Source organism: Schistocerca cancellata, chromosome 2 (assembly GCF_023864275.1).
Source record: "Schistocerca cancellata isolate TAMUIC-IGC-003103 chromosome 2, iqSchCanc2.1, whole genome shotgun sequence".
Classification (NCBI taxonomy): domain Eukaryota; kingdom Metazoa; phylum Arthropoda; class Insecta; order Orthoptera; family Acrididae; genus Schistocerca; species Schistocerca cancellata.
In genome coordinates this window covers 725,462,809-725,480,325 of record NC_064627.1, presented here as the reverse complement: position 1 = coordinate 725,480,325, position 17,517 = coordinate 725,462,809, and the positions used below count along the sequence as shown (strand labels likewise).

Here is a 17,517-nt window from a genome sequence, read left to right as displayed (position 1 = left end):
AGTGGAAATTTCATTCTGGAACGGGAAAAGGCTACTTCTTCTCATGTCGCATTGTTCCCGGAATTACTTACGTATTACCTTCTAATAACATTCAGGAAGTTTGGAAACATAACCAGTAATCATCTGCAATGGCACTCTGTCTCCTAGTGTCGTAGCCGACAAGTAATAACGTTAACAACAGACCGTCGAAACTGTCTGTACTGTCTGTCACGACATTTCTTGTGATCCGGTCTACACGTACACCATTAATTAGCAACGCAAGTTGATGACGGTTATACCTTGCCGCGTCAAGATTTTAAGTGTCTTTTATGATCAGGTCAACAACACGCGGCATACTGGTTGTTCTCAGGTAAGCCACTGGACGCACGCTGGAGGAAATACGAACCCAACAACGCGGGCGGCAACGAGAACTGCTTGGCGTGGAACCGGGATGGCGGAGTCAACGACCGCGGCTGCGAGGAGACGCTGCAGTACCTGTGCGAGTGGCGGCTGCGGGCGCCGCCGCCCCCCGGCTACTCGCTGGCGGCCGGCGCGGGCACCTTCCTGCGCCTCAGCGAAGACCGCCGCCCCTACGAGGCCGCCGCCGACGCGTGTGTCGCCGAAGGGGCGGCGCTCTTCGTGCCCGACACCAGGGATCGCGTGGAGGCGCTCCTGCGGCACGTGCCCGTCGACAGCGGCGACATGCTGGTCGACATCAACGACCGCGACGACGAGGGAGTCTTCGTCACCGGCACGGGTGAGGTGGCACCGCGAACCTCAAGCGATCCGTCACTCTGCATTTTCCACTCTTGCTTGAATCGAGTAGACTGGAAGACGTGTCGGATACAAGAATATCAAATCAAACCCCTTTCATCCGTCTGATTTCCAAACTGTTATTTCATCGGGCTACCAGTTTCGGCGATATACACTACTGGCCATTAAAATTGCTACACCAAGAAGAAATGCAGATGATAAACGGGTATTCATTGGTCAAATATATTTTAATAGAACTGACATGTGATTACATTTTCACGGAATTCGGGTGCATATATCCTGAAAAATCAGTACCCAGAACAACCAACTCTGACCGTAATAACGGAATTGATACGGCTGGGCATTGAGTCAAACAGAGCTTGGATGGCGTGTACAGGTAGAGCTGCCCATGCAGCTTCAACACGATATCACATTTCATCAAGAGTAGTGACTGGGATATTGTGACGAGCCAGTTGCTCGGCCACCACTGACCAGACGTTTTCAGTTGGTGAGTGATCTGGCCAGGGCAGTAGTCGAACATTTTCTGTACCCAGAAAGGCCCGTACAGGATGTCCAATGTGCGGTCGTGCATTATCCTGCTGAAATGTAGGGTTTCTCAGGCATCGAATGAAGAGTAGAGCCACGGGTCGTAACACATCTGAAATGTAACGTCCTCTGTTCAAAGTGCCGTCAATGCGAACAAGAGGTGTCCGAGACGTGTAACCATTGGCACCCCATACCATCACGCCGGGTGATACGCCAGTAGGGCGATGACGAATGCACAATTCCAATTTGCGTTCACCGCGATGTCGCCAAACACGGATCCGACCATCATGATGCTGAAAACAGAACCTGTATTCATCCGAAAAAATGACGTTTCGCCATTCGTGCACACAGGTTCGTCGTTGAGTACACCATCGCAGGCGCTCCTGTCTGTGATGCCGCGTCAAGGGCAACCGCAGCCATGGTCTCCGAGCTGATAGTCCACGCTGCTGCAAACGTCGTAGAGCTGTTCGTGCAGATGGTTGTTGTCTTGCAAACTTCCCCATCTGTTGACTGAGGGATCGAGACGTGGCTGCACGATCCGGTACAGCCATGCGGATAAGATGCCTGTCATCTCGACTGCTAGTGATACGAGACCGTTGGGATCCAGCACGGCGTTCCGTATTACCCTCCTGAACCCACCGATTCCATATTCTGCTAAAAGTCATTGGATATCGACCAACGTGAGCAGCAATGTCGCGATACGATAAACCGCAATCGCGATAGGCTACAATCCGACCTTTATCAAAGTCGGAAACGTGATGGTACACATTTCTCCTCCTTACACGAGGCATTACAACAACGTTTCACCAGGCAACGCCGGTCAACTGCTGTTTGTGTATGTGAAATCTGTCGGAAACTTTCCTCATGTCAGCACGTTGTAGATGTTGCCACCGGCGCCAACCTTTTGCGAATGTTCTGAAAAGCTAATCATTTGCATATCACACCATCTTCTTCTTGTCGATTAAATTTCACTTCTGCAGCTCGTCATCTTCGTTGTATAGTAATTTTAATGGCCAGTAGCGTATTAAGCTATCTTCAGGCCCCCTGACCGACGTGTAGGAAGATTGCAACTTCGATTCCGGTCGATATATAGCCAGCATTCAAAGAGTGGTATCTGTAAATTTCTGTATGATACACCGATTACTTCAAACAGAGATAAACAGGGTCCCAGTCGTTGAACGCTGGCCCTTACTTTGACCAGAACCTGCACGTTGGTCAAGAGGCCTGAAGATGGCGCAATATAACGCTGAAACTGGTAGTCCAATAAAATAAGAGTCTGGAAATTAGACGACTGAACGGTGTATGATTTGACGTTAACAGCCGAGTCCCGCAGCCTTCTCTGAAAAGAGGGGCTTATGGAGACTATCTGATCCAACTCTAGCGTCTGACAGAGCTTTGGAAAACATGCCCTCAAATAAGGCAGAGGGGCAGACAACATTCCTTCGGAACGTCTTAAGTCATTGGGCAAAGGGATACCTAAATCACTCCGGCTGGCCTGTAGAACCTATGAGTCTGAAGAAATACCATCAGAGTTTTGTAAAAATATCATACACAGAGTACTCGAGATAGGAAGGGCAAATAAGTATGAAAACTATCTAAAAGTCGCCTCAGCAGCTCATGCATGAAAGTTGCTAACAAGGGTAGTGTACAGAAGAACGAAAAAGGAAACTGAAGACCTGTTGGATGACGGTCAGTTTGGTGTTATCAAAGTTAAAAGCATCAGAGAGGCATTTCTCACACTTCGGAAGTTCTCACATTGCGCTTGATAGTGAAGCAAAGGCTCGAGAAAAAGACACCCTCACAGGATCTAGAAGAAACGTTCATCAAGTGGTGCAAGGTATTTGAAATCCTAAGAAAATACGAGGAAGGTATAGGGAAAGAAAGGTAACATACAAGGGGTGCACAGTTAAATTTCCAATTTCTAAACGCTCTAGGAAGAAACCACTACTCAGAATGAGAGCATATTATTGACTCGGGGGAACGTCATGGAACCAAAATACAAAAAATTCGAAAATTTTACCAATAGATGGCGCTGTAAGAATTAGAATGTGCACCATCAGACGCGTGGCACACGGCTTTTCCTCAGTCTGGATCCGAGAGGATCAACATCACTATCTCCATAAAGTTTCGCGCGCTGCCGGTAAAGCTCTTTCACAAGAACGGTGACTATGCACCAGTAGCCCTAGAGAAGTTCCGGATACTCAAGAGTATGAAAAAGGCACTGGTCCGATGCCTACTAAGGGTGTGGAGAGAATTACTACAAAATTCGAAAAGACGGATTCTTCTAAACGTCAGTGTGACAGACGGAGGAAAGCATTTGATTTAACGTATCTCAAAGATGTGGCCAAAGCACTGCTCGGGGAATCGAGAGGTAATGTGCTAATATGCAATGCACGACGAATTACCCGAACGTCGCAAATACCTGCGAAACATCCTGTTTTGCTGTTTATGAAAAACACACATGTTCATGAGTTGCTTCCTGCCAACCTGCCAGCAAGACAAACGTTCTCTCTGGAATTTCTTACTCTCATGTGGCTCTCTGTGGCGATGGAACATTCTGTGAACAGACGAAGCCCATTTCCCCCTTCAAGAATATCAATACGCAGTATTGCTCAATATGGGAAACAGGAAGTTTGCTCGCACATCAGTCGGTAACGCTTCGTTCTGCAGAGGTGACTATGTGGTGCGGTTTGACGGTATAGTTTATCGTAGGGCCACATTTTTTGAGGAGATGAATGCTGCTGGTCTTATTACCTGTAGCGTCTCTCGTAAACTTTATGACAGTGTTTTGAGCACCAACGTCATTCTAACCCTTCAACAGCTTGTGTGAGTGGGTAGGATCTTTTTTTTAAAAGATGGTGATCCTTCGCACGTTGCACAGCCAGTAGAAATGGCAGCTGCAGAGGCATTTCCAAATGCTAAACTTGTTGTTGTTGTGATCTTCAGTCCGAGGACTGGTTTGATGCTGCTCTCCATGCTCCTCTATCCTGTGCAAGTCTCTTCATCTTCGAATAACTACTGCAACCATAACTACTGCAACCCACATCCTCCTGAATTTGCTTATTGTATTCATCTCCTCGTGTTCCCGTGATTTTTACCCCCACTGCCCTCCACTACTAACCTGGTGATCCTTTGATGTCTCAAAATGGGTCCTATCAACAGACGCCATGTAGCAAGGTTGTGCCATAAATTTCTTTTCTCCCCAGTTCTGTTCATTAGCTCCCCTGTAGTTAATTGATCTATCCATGTAATATTCAGCATTGTTCACTCTTTACACTTTTCAGAAGCTTATAATATCTTCTTGTCTAGTCTATCGTACATGTTTCACTTCCATACATGGCTCCCTCCATTGAAATTTTCAGTAGACCCCCCATGGTGAAGAAACAACTAAACGAGTATGGGAAAGATGCAACCCATTTATCAAAAGTCATTTGTTACTTCAAAAAACAACAATCTTCTGTTGAACAGGTATCAAAAACAGATAACACCCCCGTGCAGCGCCTCCAAACGCTACGAACAGCTCGGCCGAGAGCAAACAAGCAAACATGTAATTCATACATAATAATCATAGAACATATGAGAATGTTCATATCGACACAAGAAACTCAATGTGAGCGTGGCCTCAAGTCCCAACCGAACCTTACGTATAACAGCAAGAATTTTACACTAAAAATAACTAAAAGTTAACTGTTAAAATATGACAAGCTAATGTAATAACCAGGAAATCACACAGTTCAAAAATGGCTCTGAGCACTATGGGACTCAACTGCTGAAGTCATTAGTCCCCTAGAACTTAGAACTAGTTAAACCTAACTAACCTAAGGACATCACAAACATCCATGCCCGAGGCAGGATTCGAACCTGCGACCGTAGAGGTCTCGCGGTTCCAGACTGCAGCGCCAGAACCGCGCGGCCACTTCGGCCGGCCCAAATCACACAGTGCTCAGACACATTATCTTAAGTGACTTGAGAGCTAACACTCAAACAACAGTAATTATATTTCAAACAATATAATATTAATTTCCTTGAAAGGGGCAAAATCTCACAAGAGTGACGGAACTTAATTACTCAAATGAGCCAAGATTCACAGGACCGCTGGCGTTTACTTGCCACAGCAGTAGGCAGTTTTATAGTTACTACACGAGGCAGGGAAGTAACAACTTCCAGCACAAATAAGACTCAATTTCGCCGGCCGCGGTGGCCGAGCGGTTCTAGGCGCTACAGTCTGGAGCCTCGGGCATGGATGTGTGTGATGTCCTTAGGTCAGTTAGGTTTAAGTAGTTCTAAGTTCTGGGGTACTGATGACCTCAGCAGTTAAGTCCCATAGTGCTCAGAGGCATTTGAACCATTTTGAAGATTCAGTTTCGACCTCAGTAGCCACTAATATACGTGGCGGCCTAGAACATATTGCAGTTAATTTCAGGCGCAACTGACATGTAATTAAAATAAACTTTAAAACACACAAATATAGCACTCAGCTAATTTCAAACAGAAGCACCAATGGACGAATGTTACACTTGAGACAGAGACATGGAGAGCCACAGGTAATCTAGCGTAGCGGGAGCCATTTCAACATGGGAGAACATGTGTCAATCAAGTAACAAGTATCTTACCCCCAACTGGCAGAACAGACGGCACCAGAAAATGAACAGCATTCCAACACCCATATCAGAAACTATGCGAGGTTAATCAAGGGTAAACCGTCTGCGTCGAGACTGGGCCCAAGCATTGCCGGCCAACACAACTCACCGACCACGGGCCGCATAGACAATAGTGCGCCCGTAAGCTCCGTGAACAGCTCGCGTACGTCACATGCGCCTCTTGTCTCTGTCTCTCGCTCTCGCTCTCTCGTGACTCCGACAGACTGAATTCCGGTGTGGTCAACAAGCTGCTAACTACAAACGAAGACTCAACTAACAGGCGACCGAAGCGCTACCTGGCGACTAGACACAGGCGGATCGCACTAGGAGGCAATCATGTAAAAAACATAGACCGAGCCAACAAGGCTCATCCAGTCCATGCACATACTTTCAGAAAACACTTCCTTACGCTTGAATCTATTTTCGACGTTAACAAGTCTGTCGTCTTCTGAAATACTTCTCTTGCAAATCATAGTCTACAGTTCATATCCTCTTTACTTCGGCCATTATCAGTCATTTGGCTGCCCAAATAGCAAAACTTATCAACTATTTTAAGTGACTCGTTCCCTAATCACATTTAATTCGATTGCATTGCATTATCCTAGTTCTGCTTTTGTTAATGTTCGTCTCATACTCTCTTTTCAAGAAACCGTCCATTCCGCTCAACTGCTCTTCGAAGTCCTTTGCTGTCTCTGATAGAATTACAATGTCCTCGGCAAATACGAAAATTCTTATTTCTTCTCTCTGGACTTTAATTCCAAATATTTTTAGGTTTCCTGTATTGTTTGCCGAGGGTATATATTGAATAACATTGGCGATAGTCTACAAACCTGTCTCACTCCCTACTCAACCACTGCTTTTCTTTCGTGCCCCTCAACACTCATAACTGGTGTCTGGTTTTTGTCCAAGATATAGCTTTTCGGTCACCATGTTTACCCCTTCCACCTCCAGAATTTCAAAGACAGTATTCCAATTAACATTGTCAACCATGATTAAACTGGTAGTTCGGTATATTCGGTCTGTCAGCACCTGCTTTCTTTGGAATTGGAATTATTATATTGTTCTTGACGTCTCAGGGTATTTCGCTTGTCTCATACGTCTTGCACACCAGGTGGAAGAGTTTTGTCTTGGCTGGCTCTCCCAAGACTATCAGTGGTTCTGACGGAATGTTGTCTACTTCCGGGCCTTCTTTCGACATAGGTCTTTCAGTACTCTAATTCTTTTCGCAGTATCACATCTTCCATCTCATTTTCATTTAAGTCGTCTCCTATTTCTATAATACTGCATTCAAGTTCATCTCCCTTGTGTAGACCTGCTACATACTCCTACCATCTTTCAGCTTTCCCTTCTTTGTTTAGGATCTGTCTTCCATCTGACATCTTCACATTCATACAGGTGCTTCTTTTTTCTCTGAAGCCCTATTTAATTTTCCTGTAGGCCGTACTTATTTTTCTCTTGGTGATATACACTGCTGAACCCTTACATCTGACCTCTAGCCATTTCTGCTTAGCTATTTTGCACTTCCTGCCAATCTAATTTTTTAGACTTTTGTATTCCATTTCGCTTGCTTCATTAACAGCAATTTTATAATCTCTCCTTTCATCAGTTCAATATCTCCTGTGTTATCCAAAATTTTCAACTGGGTCAATTTGATCATCTGCTGCCTTCACTGTTTCATCCCTAGAAGCCATCCATTCGTGTTCTACTGTATTCCTCTCCCCTGTTCTTGTCTATCGTTACCTAACGCTGCATTTAACACTCTCAACAACTTATGGTTGTTTCAGTTTACCGGGGCCCCGCCTCATCAATTTCCTACTTTTTGCTATTTCTTTATTTTTCCTCTAGAGTGCTAGAATTATCTGCCTTCATTTCCCTACTGCCCAGCCGTCCAGATCATCTGATCCCTACCTGTATTACTTCCAGCAGGGGGGTTACCTGAGAGATGTCGAGTTCAGTGATCCAATCAGGAATGCAGTTAAATTCAAGTTACGCTTTGCGTAGTGCATTCTGAACGTGGTCGCCAAGACACTTCTGTCTGTTGTGGAACATGCAGTTTCTCGATATCAACTTGTGGCAGAAAATGGTGAACAGAATACTGAACTGTTCTCGTCTCACGACAATTACAAACCGATGTCATTTCGCTTTTTATGCCGTTTTTGGCCCCAGGACAATTAATAGAAAAAAATGGCTCTGAGCACTATGGGACTCAACTTCTGAGGTCATTAGTCCCCTAGAACTTAGAACTAGTTAAACCTAACTAACCTAAGGACATCACAAACATCCATGCCCGAGGCAGGATTCGAACCTGCGACCGTAGCGGTCTTGCGGTTCGAGACTGCAGCGCCTTTAACCGCACGGCCACTTCGGCCGGCAATTAATAGATGATTTATTTTTCTTTTTATACGGTTTTTGACCTGAGGATTATTAAAAAATGTGTGAGTGAAATCTTATGGGACTTAACTGCTAAGATCATCAGTCCCTAAGCTTACACACTGCTTAACCTAAATTATCCGAAGGACAAACACACACACCCATGCCCGAGGGAGGACTCGAACCTCCACCGGGACCAGCCGCACAGGCCATGACTCTCAGCCCTTAGACCGCTCGGCTAATTCCGCGCGGCTGAGGATGATTAAAAATAGGTTTTTCCCACACGGTATGGTACAATCTTGGCATGATGGATGAGTTTACCTGACGAATAATGCCATAAGTGTTGGCTGGCGAACTTGTGCAGTCATGCACATTGAACATTACGGACTGTGCAATGTCCAACTGAAACCAGCCGTCGGATTGCGAGGCGTCTATCTGTAGCCGATCCCATTTACGTAAAAAATTTACTTTAAATCGCTTAAAGCGCCATCTATTAGTAAAATTTTCGTATTTTTCCGTTTCTTGTGTTTTTTTTCCAGACGTTTCCTCCTGCATCAACAATTTAATAAAAATTTGACGACATTTCGAGCAGTGGTTCTCTTTCTACAGCCTTATGAAACTGGATCTTTAATTAAGACACAGCGTGCAATTTGTACAAGAGGCTTTAGCTGAGTGCTTATTCACCGCTAGTGTCGACTGTGCTGTCGCATTCTGTCACACGTTGTATTTACTTTGTTGGTCGCTCTAGCCAGCTTTCTGATACACAGCCCCACGTGCGCTGGATTTGATATTATACATTTTTTGGTTGTAAATCAAATGAGCTCCGTGGATCAGCGTGTTTAGCACTCCTTCCTGTTGTGCTGCGTGATGACAACTGGAGGCATGAAGGTATCGGTCTATAACAATTGTCTTCCGCCGGACACAATCCCGTCTTGTCTCTAACATAACTTCCTAAACTCGTGGCAGGACGTATTGCTCCATCTCTATGGTGAACCGTAATTGGATGTGGGTGGAGTTCAGGCTGTGCAAGATGACACATAGCTTTTATTTCTCGTGTGGAAAAGATACTTCTCATAAGTAAGAGCCACAAAACCCTAATACTACTAGGGGGTGCTTTATGTGGGAGTTAATACCATAGGGACAATGTATGTGACTGCGTCGGCAAATATTTACAACACAAGTGCTAGATATGTTCCGTAGTGTGGGAGTATCCTGCCAGTCAATCATTTGAAGGAAAACACATCAAGTAGCTTGTGATATTTTATAAATCAAAGAGAGGAAAGATATTCTGGTAAGCACAGATGTTACACAAAGTACTTAGCAATTCATTTCAATAAAAAGTTGACAAAGGGGATCATTATGCAAGCTACATTTTAAAGTAATGATGTATGAAGCTTACAGAACTATACATGTTCAGTATTTATTTTCTGGATGATGCTTTAAAACTATTCGAAATAGTCATGGCATTTATGTACTGTACGGAAACGTAACAGCCCACAGTTTTCTAAAGCATTCAAGAAATCAGAAACACAGATACAAATAAGAAAATACTAAGGTAAAGAGTCATACCTTACAATTCTTAATTGGGGAAGGGCTGGAGGCTATACGAGTAGTAACTACAAACACACGCTTCAAGGGTACAAAAGTCTGCGGAGGATTTCAATTATGGGACATTAATCGCAGAACGACCTGTAATGTTTGTAGTAATACAGGGGCAAAAAAACGCATAGAGAGAACGTATTGCACACACAATACATGCACTGATTCAACATTAGCCGAGACAGGCAACATGTCAGACATAATTTACAGTCATTTCAGACCGTGGCATCATCCCTGCTCCCTCACGTGGTATAATCCATTTTATTTTCAGAGAACTACACTTTTATTGCGCTCAGTATTTGAATAATGGTAATAAAACCAACAGCTGTATTGGAATTGAAAGTCGTTTATTTCTCTTAACACATGCTACCAGTTTCGACAATCTTCAGGTCCCAAGCTCAACCAGCCATCCACAACCGCAATTTCAAAGACCAATGAAATCTTCAAATGCGAACAGTTAGCCCTGCCTCGGCATAACACATAGTTCATCACACAAAACAAATCTTGAAACAGAACAATTAATTTAACAATCAGCATCAAAATGACAAGCATACCTTTCCACCTGCCTTTTAAGAAATGGCCGTTCACTCTACTAGCTCGTTACAGCTCCGACAGGTTCCCCAGTTATGATTATCCAAAACACTGACTGAATGACGCATCGCAACATCTTTGCTCAGCGACTATGTGTACAAGACACAGAATCTAAGATACGCAACTCTGTTTTTATGGAAGTACTGGTGGGAGAAAGGAAGCCAAATATGATTACCATTTTGATAAAGTAAGAAATATAGGAAAACATGCATTCAGGTCCACAAAATACTATTTATTTCACCAATTATATAGGTCTCCTTCGCCTTCAACTCTTTATAAAGTGTGGATCTCCTATTCCGGATGGAATTACGAGACCTGTCGGCGCTCTAATAGCCTAGCGTTCCATCACGTACCTGAGCATTATTTTCACGTGCGGGTAAGACCTATGTATGACAGCCTAAATCGTTTCCTTCGGATTGCAGAGATTTTCAAGCAATTAGGCTTATTTTACTATAGATACAGTAGGAAACTAATGGAAGGAAGGTTGGGTTTAATGTTTCGTCGATACTGAGGTCATTAGAGACGAAGCACAATTTCTGATTGTGTCAAGGGAGGGGAGGGAACTCTGCTCTGCATCTTCAAAGGAGCCACTCATTTGTCTGGAAAGATTTAGACAAATCACGGAAAACCCAAATCTGGATGACCGGATGCGGAATTCAACCGCCGTCCTCCAAATACTAGGCTAGTGTGCTAATTACTGCTCCATATCGCTCTGAACTGGGAAATTATGCTGGTGATATCTGCTACGTGGCGAATGATTATGTGCGAGCAGTATTTTAGTTCCTCTGAGGATGAGTGAAGACTGTGTCAGTTTGTAAAGACGGAAGAGCTTTGTCCCTAAAAAGTATTTCAAAGTTTGTTGAATCGCTGATTTGCTGTAGATCTTACATCTAAATTAAGAAGGATATTCGGAAAGTAAGGTCCGATCAGTTGTGAAATGGGCACCACAGTGAAAATCAAAAATGTTATTTGCAACATTTTGCTATATATCCCAACTACTTCGACACATTGTCACCTCTCAGACTTAGATATCGGTCGTAGCATTGTACCAACTTACCAATACCGTGATCACAGAAGGTAGCCGCCTGTGCTTTCCGCCAATTCTCTATGCTCATCTGAAGTTCGTTCTCTGTATCAAAGTCAACGGTTCATGCGAGCAGAGGTGAACATCAGAAAAACTCATGTCCGGGCAGTATGGTGGCAGATCACACAGATCCTAACGAAAAACGCTGCACGGGCGACTTCATTGCCCCTGCAATGTGCGGGCGAGAATTGTCATGAAGAAGGAAATTTATGACAGTTGCGTTATGTGGGGTTGCATGATATCAGGCGAAACCTCTCAGCGGACATCCATACTCGACGAGAGATAATACCCTGAAGAGCCAAAGAAACTGGTACACCTGCCTAATATCGTTTAGAGCCCCCACGAGCACGCAGTGGGACTCGATTGATGTCTAAAGTAGTGCTGGAGGGAATTGACACCATGAATCCTGCAGGGCTGTCCATAAATGCGTAAAATTACGAGGGGTTGGAGATCTCTTCTGAACAGCACATTTCAAAGCATCCCAGATATGCTCAGTAATTTTTATGTCTTGGGAGTTTTGTGGCCAGCTGTTGTGTTTAAACTCATAAGAGTGTTCCTGGAGCCGCTCTGTAGCAATTCTGGACGTGTAGGGTGTCGCATTGTCCTCCTGTCAGTTGGAATGCACAATGGACGTGTATGGATGCATCTGATCAGACAGTATGATTAAGTACTTGTTACATGTAAGGTTCGTATCTAGATGTATCAGAGGTCCCGTATCACTTCAACTGCACACACCGCACACCATTACAGAGTCTCCACCAGCATAAACAGTCCCCTGCGGACATGCAGGGTCCATGGATTTAAGAGGTTGTTTCCATACCCGTACACGTCCATCCGCTCTATTCAATATGTAACGAGACTCGTCTGACCAGGCAACATGTTTCCAGTCGTCAAGAATCCAATGTCGGTGTTGACCGGTCCAGGCGAGGTTTATAGGTTTGTGTCGTGCATTCACCAAGGGTATAAGAGTGGGCCTTACGCTCCGAAATCCGATATCGATGACGTTCCCTTGAATGGTTCGCACTTGATGGCCCAGCATTGCATTCTGCAGATATTTGCTGAAGGATTCAATTTTGTCACGCTGAACGATCCTCTTCAGTCATCGTTGGTCCAGTTCTTGTAGGATCTTTTTCCATCGCAGCGATGTCGGAGATTTGATGTTTTATCGGATTAATGATATTCACGGAACACTCGAAAAATGGTCGTTTGGGAAAATCCCCACTTCATCTCTACCACGAAGATGCTGTGTCTTATCGCTCGTGCTCTGACTATAACATCACGTTCAAACTCATTAAATCTTGATAATCTACCATTGTAGCAGCAGTAACCGATGTAACAACTGCGCCAGACATTTATTGTCTTATATAGGCGTTGCCGACCGCAGCGCCGTATTCTGCCTGTTTACATATCTCTCTGTTTAAATACGCATGCCTACAACAGTTTCTTTGGTGCTTCAGTATGTTATGTAAAGGTGGAGGGATAAAGGGATAAAGGAAAGAAATGTGAAGGAACTGTTGATGTCAGCTGCATCGGGACTATATGCGGAATCAGCGGCAACGAATGAAAATGTCTGCTGGACAGGGATTGGAAGCCAGGATCTGCTGCTTACTTGGCAGCTGTGTTAACCACTGCCCCACCTGGACAATGTGTATGTGGCAACTTTGCGGACTACCTTGGTAGCCCCCCAGCGGCCCCCGACTACCAACTAGCGCATCATATTCTCGATCCCCGTCCGTGTCCTCTATGCCCGCTACTTTTGAGATTCCCTCAGGAGGTCGAACGTATCTGTGCATCAGCACAGCAGATGGTGAATTCATTGCCGATCGATGAGAATCAGTTATGGTGACATGTGCTAAAGAACAGGGGCGATGCATTCATATAAGAGACCTTATTGTACTCGGCATCTTTACGTGCTCACTGTGTGCTCACAACTGAAAAGAGCGATGTGACCCGATCGCCATGCATACTCGGGCCACTGTCAAACACATCTATGCAGAGCTTCATCGGATTTTTCCCCGTCGTTTCCATTTCGCAACCTTTTGGACCTTGCTTTCCGAATAGCCCTCTACAAATGTTTCGTGACATTCACACTTTTACCGTCTAGGAAACCATTTCGTAGTCAGAGAAGAATAATTCACTAAAGTAAGGTATCGGCGATACAATACGATAAGATGCAGTACAAAACAACAAAGTACCACTGATTAGTCTTCCTTCCAATAAAATAAATATCACATCTGAGTTGTGGCACTGTTCGAAAAAAAGGTAAAATTCTTTTGTACTTATCTTTTCTAAGCTTTTACCCGAGTCCAGTCAAGATGTCGGTTGCAAACTGATAAGATGATTATTAATCACCTGTACAAAGTACTAGCGAAGAAACTACACTCGAAGCCTAGAGGATACTTCTAGGTAAGACGTACGCTGTGCGAGTCAAATGACTTCAGATAGAGTGTAAATGGACTGTGAAATGTTTCACGCATATGAGCGCTCAGTTCATTGATGTTCCCACTCTATGGAATTCTAATTTTGTACTTGACCAATACAGCATGGGAGTCACAGTTAACATGCGTAACACCTGTGAGACTTTAGTAAGGAAGCACGGATCCTCGACACGGGGTGAACTTTTTATTATTCGTGGAATTTGACCAAAAAAATTAGTTGTGAAGCTGTTGCTGCATCTGAAACACGTGCGAAATGACGACGTCTGTTGCAGGACGGCGCCTGTCGGACATCGAGTTCCACGACTGGCTGCCCGGGCAGCCGGACGACGGGGGTGGCGGTGCCGGCGCCGGAGAGGACTGCGTGGCGCTGCACTCGCACGGCTTCCTGGCCGACGTGTCCTGCGAGCTGCCGCTGCGCTACGTCTGCGAGTGGCTGCCGTGACCGCTGCGCCCGCTTCGTCACCAGCCAGACACCGCCTCTCACAGCCGCGCACAAACGATATCTCAGGAGAGACCGTGTACTTTTCAGAGGAATGGACCTATTTGTGTACACACATTCGCGGAGGAAACTAGGTTCCCGATACTGTCTCGTGTTCAAGGACCTTCAACAATGAAAACAGGAAATTAAATTCCATTATAATCGAAGAGGAAACTCTTTTTCGTTCATTACTCCACAGTGACTACTAAATAATTGATATTATCTGACCAACGCTTAAAATTAGAAGAACCGTACAGGTCAATCTGACCGGTGAGTGTTGTTTAATAGTTCAATAATGAATAAACATCGTAAGTATTAATTTAAGGGGATTATATTTCATGAGCATTAGTATACTTTGGTGATTTACAATTTCTGCAAAAGACAAACATCTGTTACAAAAGCTGAACGATTTGCAGAAATTAGGACGGCTGCCGGTCAATTTGACCAGTGTCATATTTTTTAGGTTTCGTGCTTCTAAAAAGCGTAATGATGGATTTTTACTTCCGCTTAACTTATTCTGTTTCATTGTTGTGATCTCGTTCCCTGTTTTTCTTTACATTTAATTTAATTTAGTGGAACATTGGACATACCTCAGTTGCTGTGCTCTGCCAATGTATTGTTGCGCTGTCAAGAAGTTTAGGGTCCGTCATTATTATGGTGCATCGGTGTTTTCATTCAGATGAGCTTCTACATTTCCATAAATTTTGAACCAACATCCTGGAGCAGATGTCTCGTCTTTACACTGCACAATATGGCTGTCGCAGATGGCCTTTGCACATTGTTTTCAGTGTGCTAGACCTTGCCGGAATCAGCGCACGGATCCTTTACGGGAGGCAACAGGAGGAAAAGTTAGCTGCTCACTATTTCTTTCCAGTTTAACAGAAGAACTCTTCTCTTTGTATGTATCATCAACGAAAGTGCCTGTTCATACATTCACTGTGACTACTGAAATATGTAAGGTACAGTGAGGAACACCTGCCAAATAGGAGGATGCAGAGATTCAAACAAAACTGAAAGTCTCTGTGTGTCGATGCAAGAAATTCATACGTGGTCCACGTGTGGGAAGTGTTCAGTAAGGGTGTGCACAGTGTTTTGATAAAGATGGTGGCTTTGACTGACATGTCACAGCGAAGGACAATGTTATTTCCTCGTAATTGTCACAGCAGTTAATGAAAATTACTCTTTGTATTTCGTAATAAATATATTTTTATAGCCTGTTTGGGGCTTCGATTGATAACAAGTCATAGAGGTAAAAGTGGTATTTTATAATTACATGTTTATTTGTATTTTAAGTTTAGTAATACAGTCTACTTTTGTGAATATTGTATTTAAGCTGTGTTTTTTACTGCGATTGTCTTCTTTACTTAATTATAGTTGTTATAGAAAAATGTAAGCAGAACACATTGTATTAAACAACTTAAGGTTGAGAATAATACACTAGTGACATTTAAAAAAACCGTGCTGAATTAATTTAACAAGTTAAATTGAAGAAAAAAGAAAGATAAACGTCATTGGTCAAACTGACTGATAGCGGTCCCACCAGTTACTTAACTAACGCCGGGCCTCATAGCGTCAGTGACATACTACGGCACAAGTGGAATGGTCAAATCTGAGACTACTGACTTCGAATCTAGTAAAAGAGAGAGTATCATTTTTTCGCAGGAATAATATTACATACTCTGTTTAGTGATAGAAACAATGCATGAATCTACGTAAAGAAATGAAGAGGAACAATGGCAACATATAGTGCAATATTTATATGTTATTTTACTTTATGTGAATGATTATTTACTTTTATACACATGGCAGAGCATGTACTCCTCTGTAATTCTGTTACCAAACACGTTTGCAGGCTGGTGTTTATTTAATTTTTTATACTTTGATTACTAGGTTGCCTTTATTGTTAGTTTTATTTAGGGTTTATGATTTTTCTAATACTTTGTATTTTTCTTTATTGGTTGATTTTGGTTCTTATTATTTTATATTTTATGTTTTTATAATGTTGGCCTTTTTAATTAAGATGCCAATATTTTTGGTTCATTTGTGACTTCCTAAGTTCCTTTCGCACTAATATGGCTTAATAGTCTTAGGATAGAAACAGATCTGGCTCAGGCCGGTCTGAAGTCAGATCATGTAGGAATTTAAAGGCCGAACAGACCTAATCATTGGAACACCACATGTAGTGCAATACTCTTGTCAGAGACATTACGTTCCTCTGTATCTGTCGATGCACCTGCCTGGGTCAGCCACCCAATGGTGAGGAGCGGCCTGCAGCAGCAGCAGTTTGTTTGTCTCGCAAGCTTTCACGAAGAAGTGAACGTAACTTGACCTTTTATTTGATTGATCAGTGTTTCTTTACACTTTATAAGAGCATGCGTAGTTATCTCGTGCATTAGCTTTTGTGTGAGCTGACTTTCCACTGAAAAGTAACTATTGATACATCTGTTTTTAGCACTGTCATTTATTACAGTTTGAAGAGCTTGCGGATCTTGCTGCCTTAGTGTAGAGTGAGAGAAATTTAAAGTACCGACCTTAGTTTTAGTTTATCCTTCTCTTTTATGCTATGTGAGAATCCTAACTTCAGTAGCGCCACAGTCGCAGTCATGTAATTTGATCTCTAGTTAGGGCCCGATTGTTGTTTCTCGCCAGCCAGAGTGGCCGAGCGGTTCTAGGCGCTACAGTCTGGAACCGCGCCACCTCTACGGTCGCAGGTTCGAATCCTGCCTCGAGCTTGGATGTGTGTGATGTCCTTAGGTTAGTTAGGTTTAAGTAGTTCTAAGTTCTAGGGGACTGATGACCTCAGGTGTTAAGTCCCATAGTGCTCAGAGCCATTTTGTTGTATCTCAATTAATAGTGGCTGCCTTGTCTGTAGAGTTTTTAGCATGTTATTGTCTACAGCTATTAAATATATTGCGAAAATCATATTTGTGTCATCATCTGTACAAATTTATGTTTATTCTGTACGGGTTTGAAAATGGTTCAAATGGCTCTGACAAGGGAACCTCCCCATCGCACCCCCCTCAGATTTAGATATAAGTT

The 17,517-nt window shown here is 43.5% G+C and overlaps 1 protein-coding gene across 1 annotated transcript; it reads left to right on the top strand.

The window, feature by feature from the left end:
* The first annotated feature begins 665 nt into the window (after positions 1 to 665).
* LOC126148004 (asialoglycoprotein receptor 1-like) lies at positions 666 to 15,907 on the top strand. Its single transcript, XM_049915727.1, has 2 exons — positions 666 to 736; positions 14,273 to 15,907. The coding sequence occupies exons 1-2, from the start codon at positions 682 to 684 to the stop codon at positions 14,440 to 14,442; spliced, it is 225 nt and encodes a 74-aa protein (XP_049771684.1). The 5' UTR covers positions 666 to 681; the 3' UTR covers positions 14,443 to 15,907.
* The last annotated feature ends 1,610 nt before the right edge of the window (positions 15,908 to 17,517 follow it).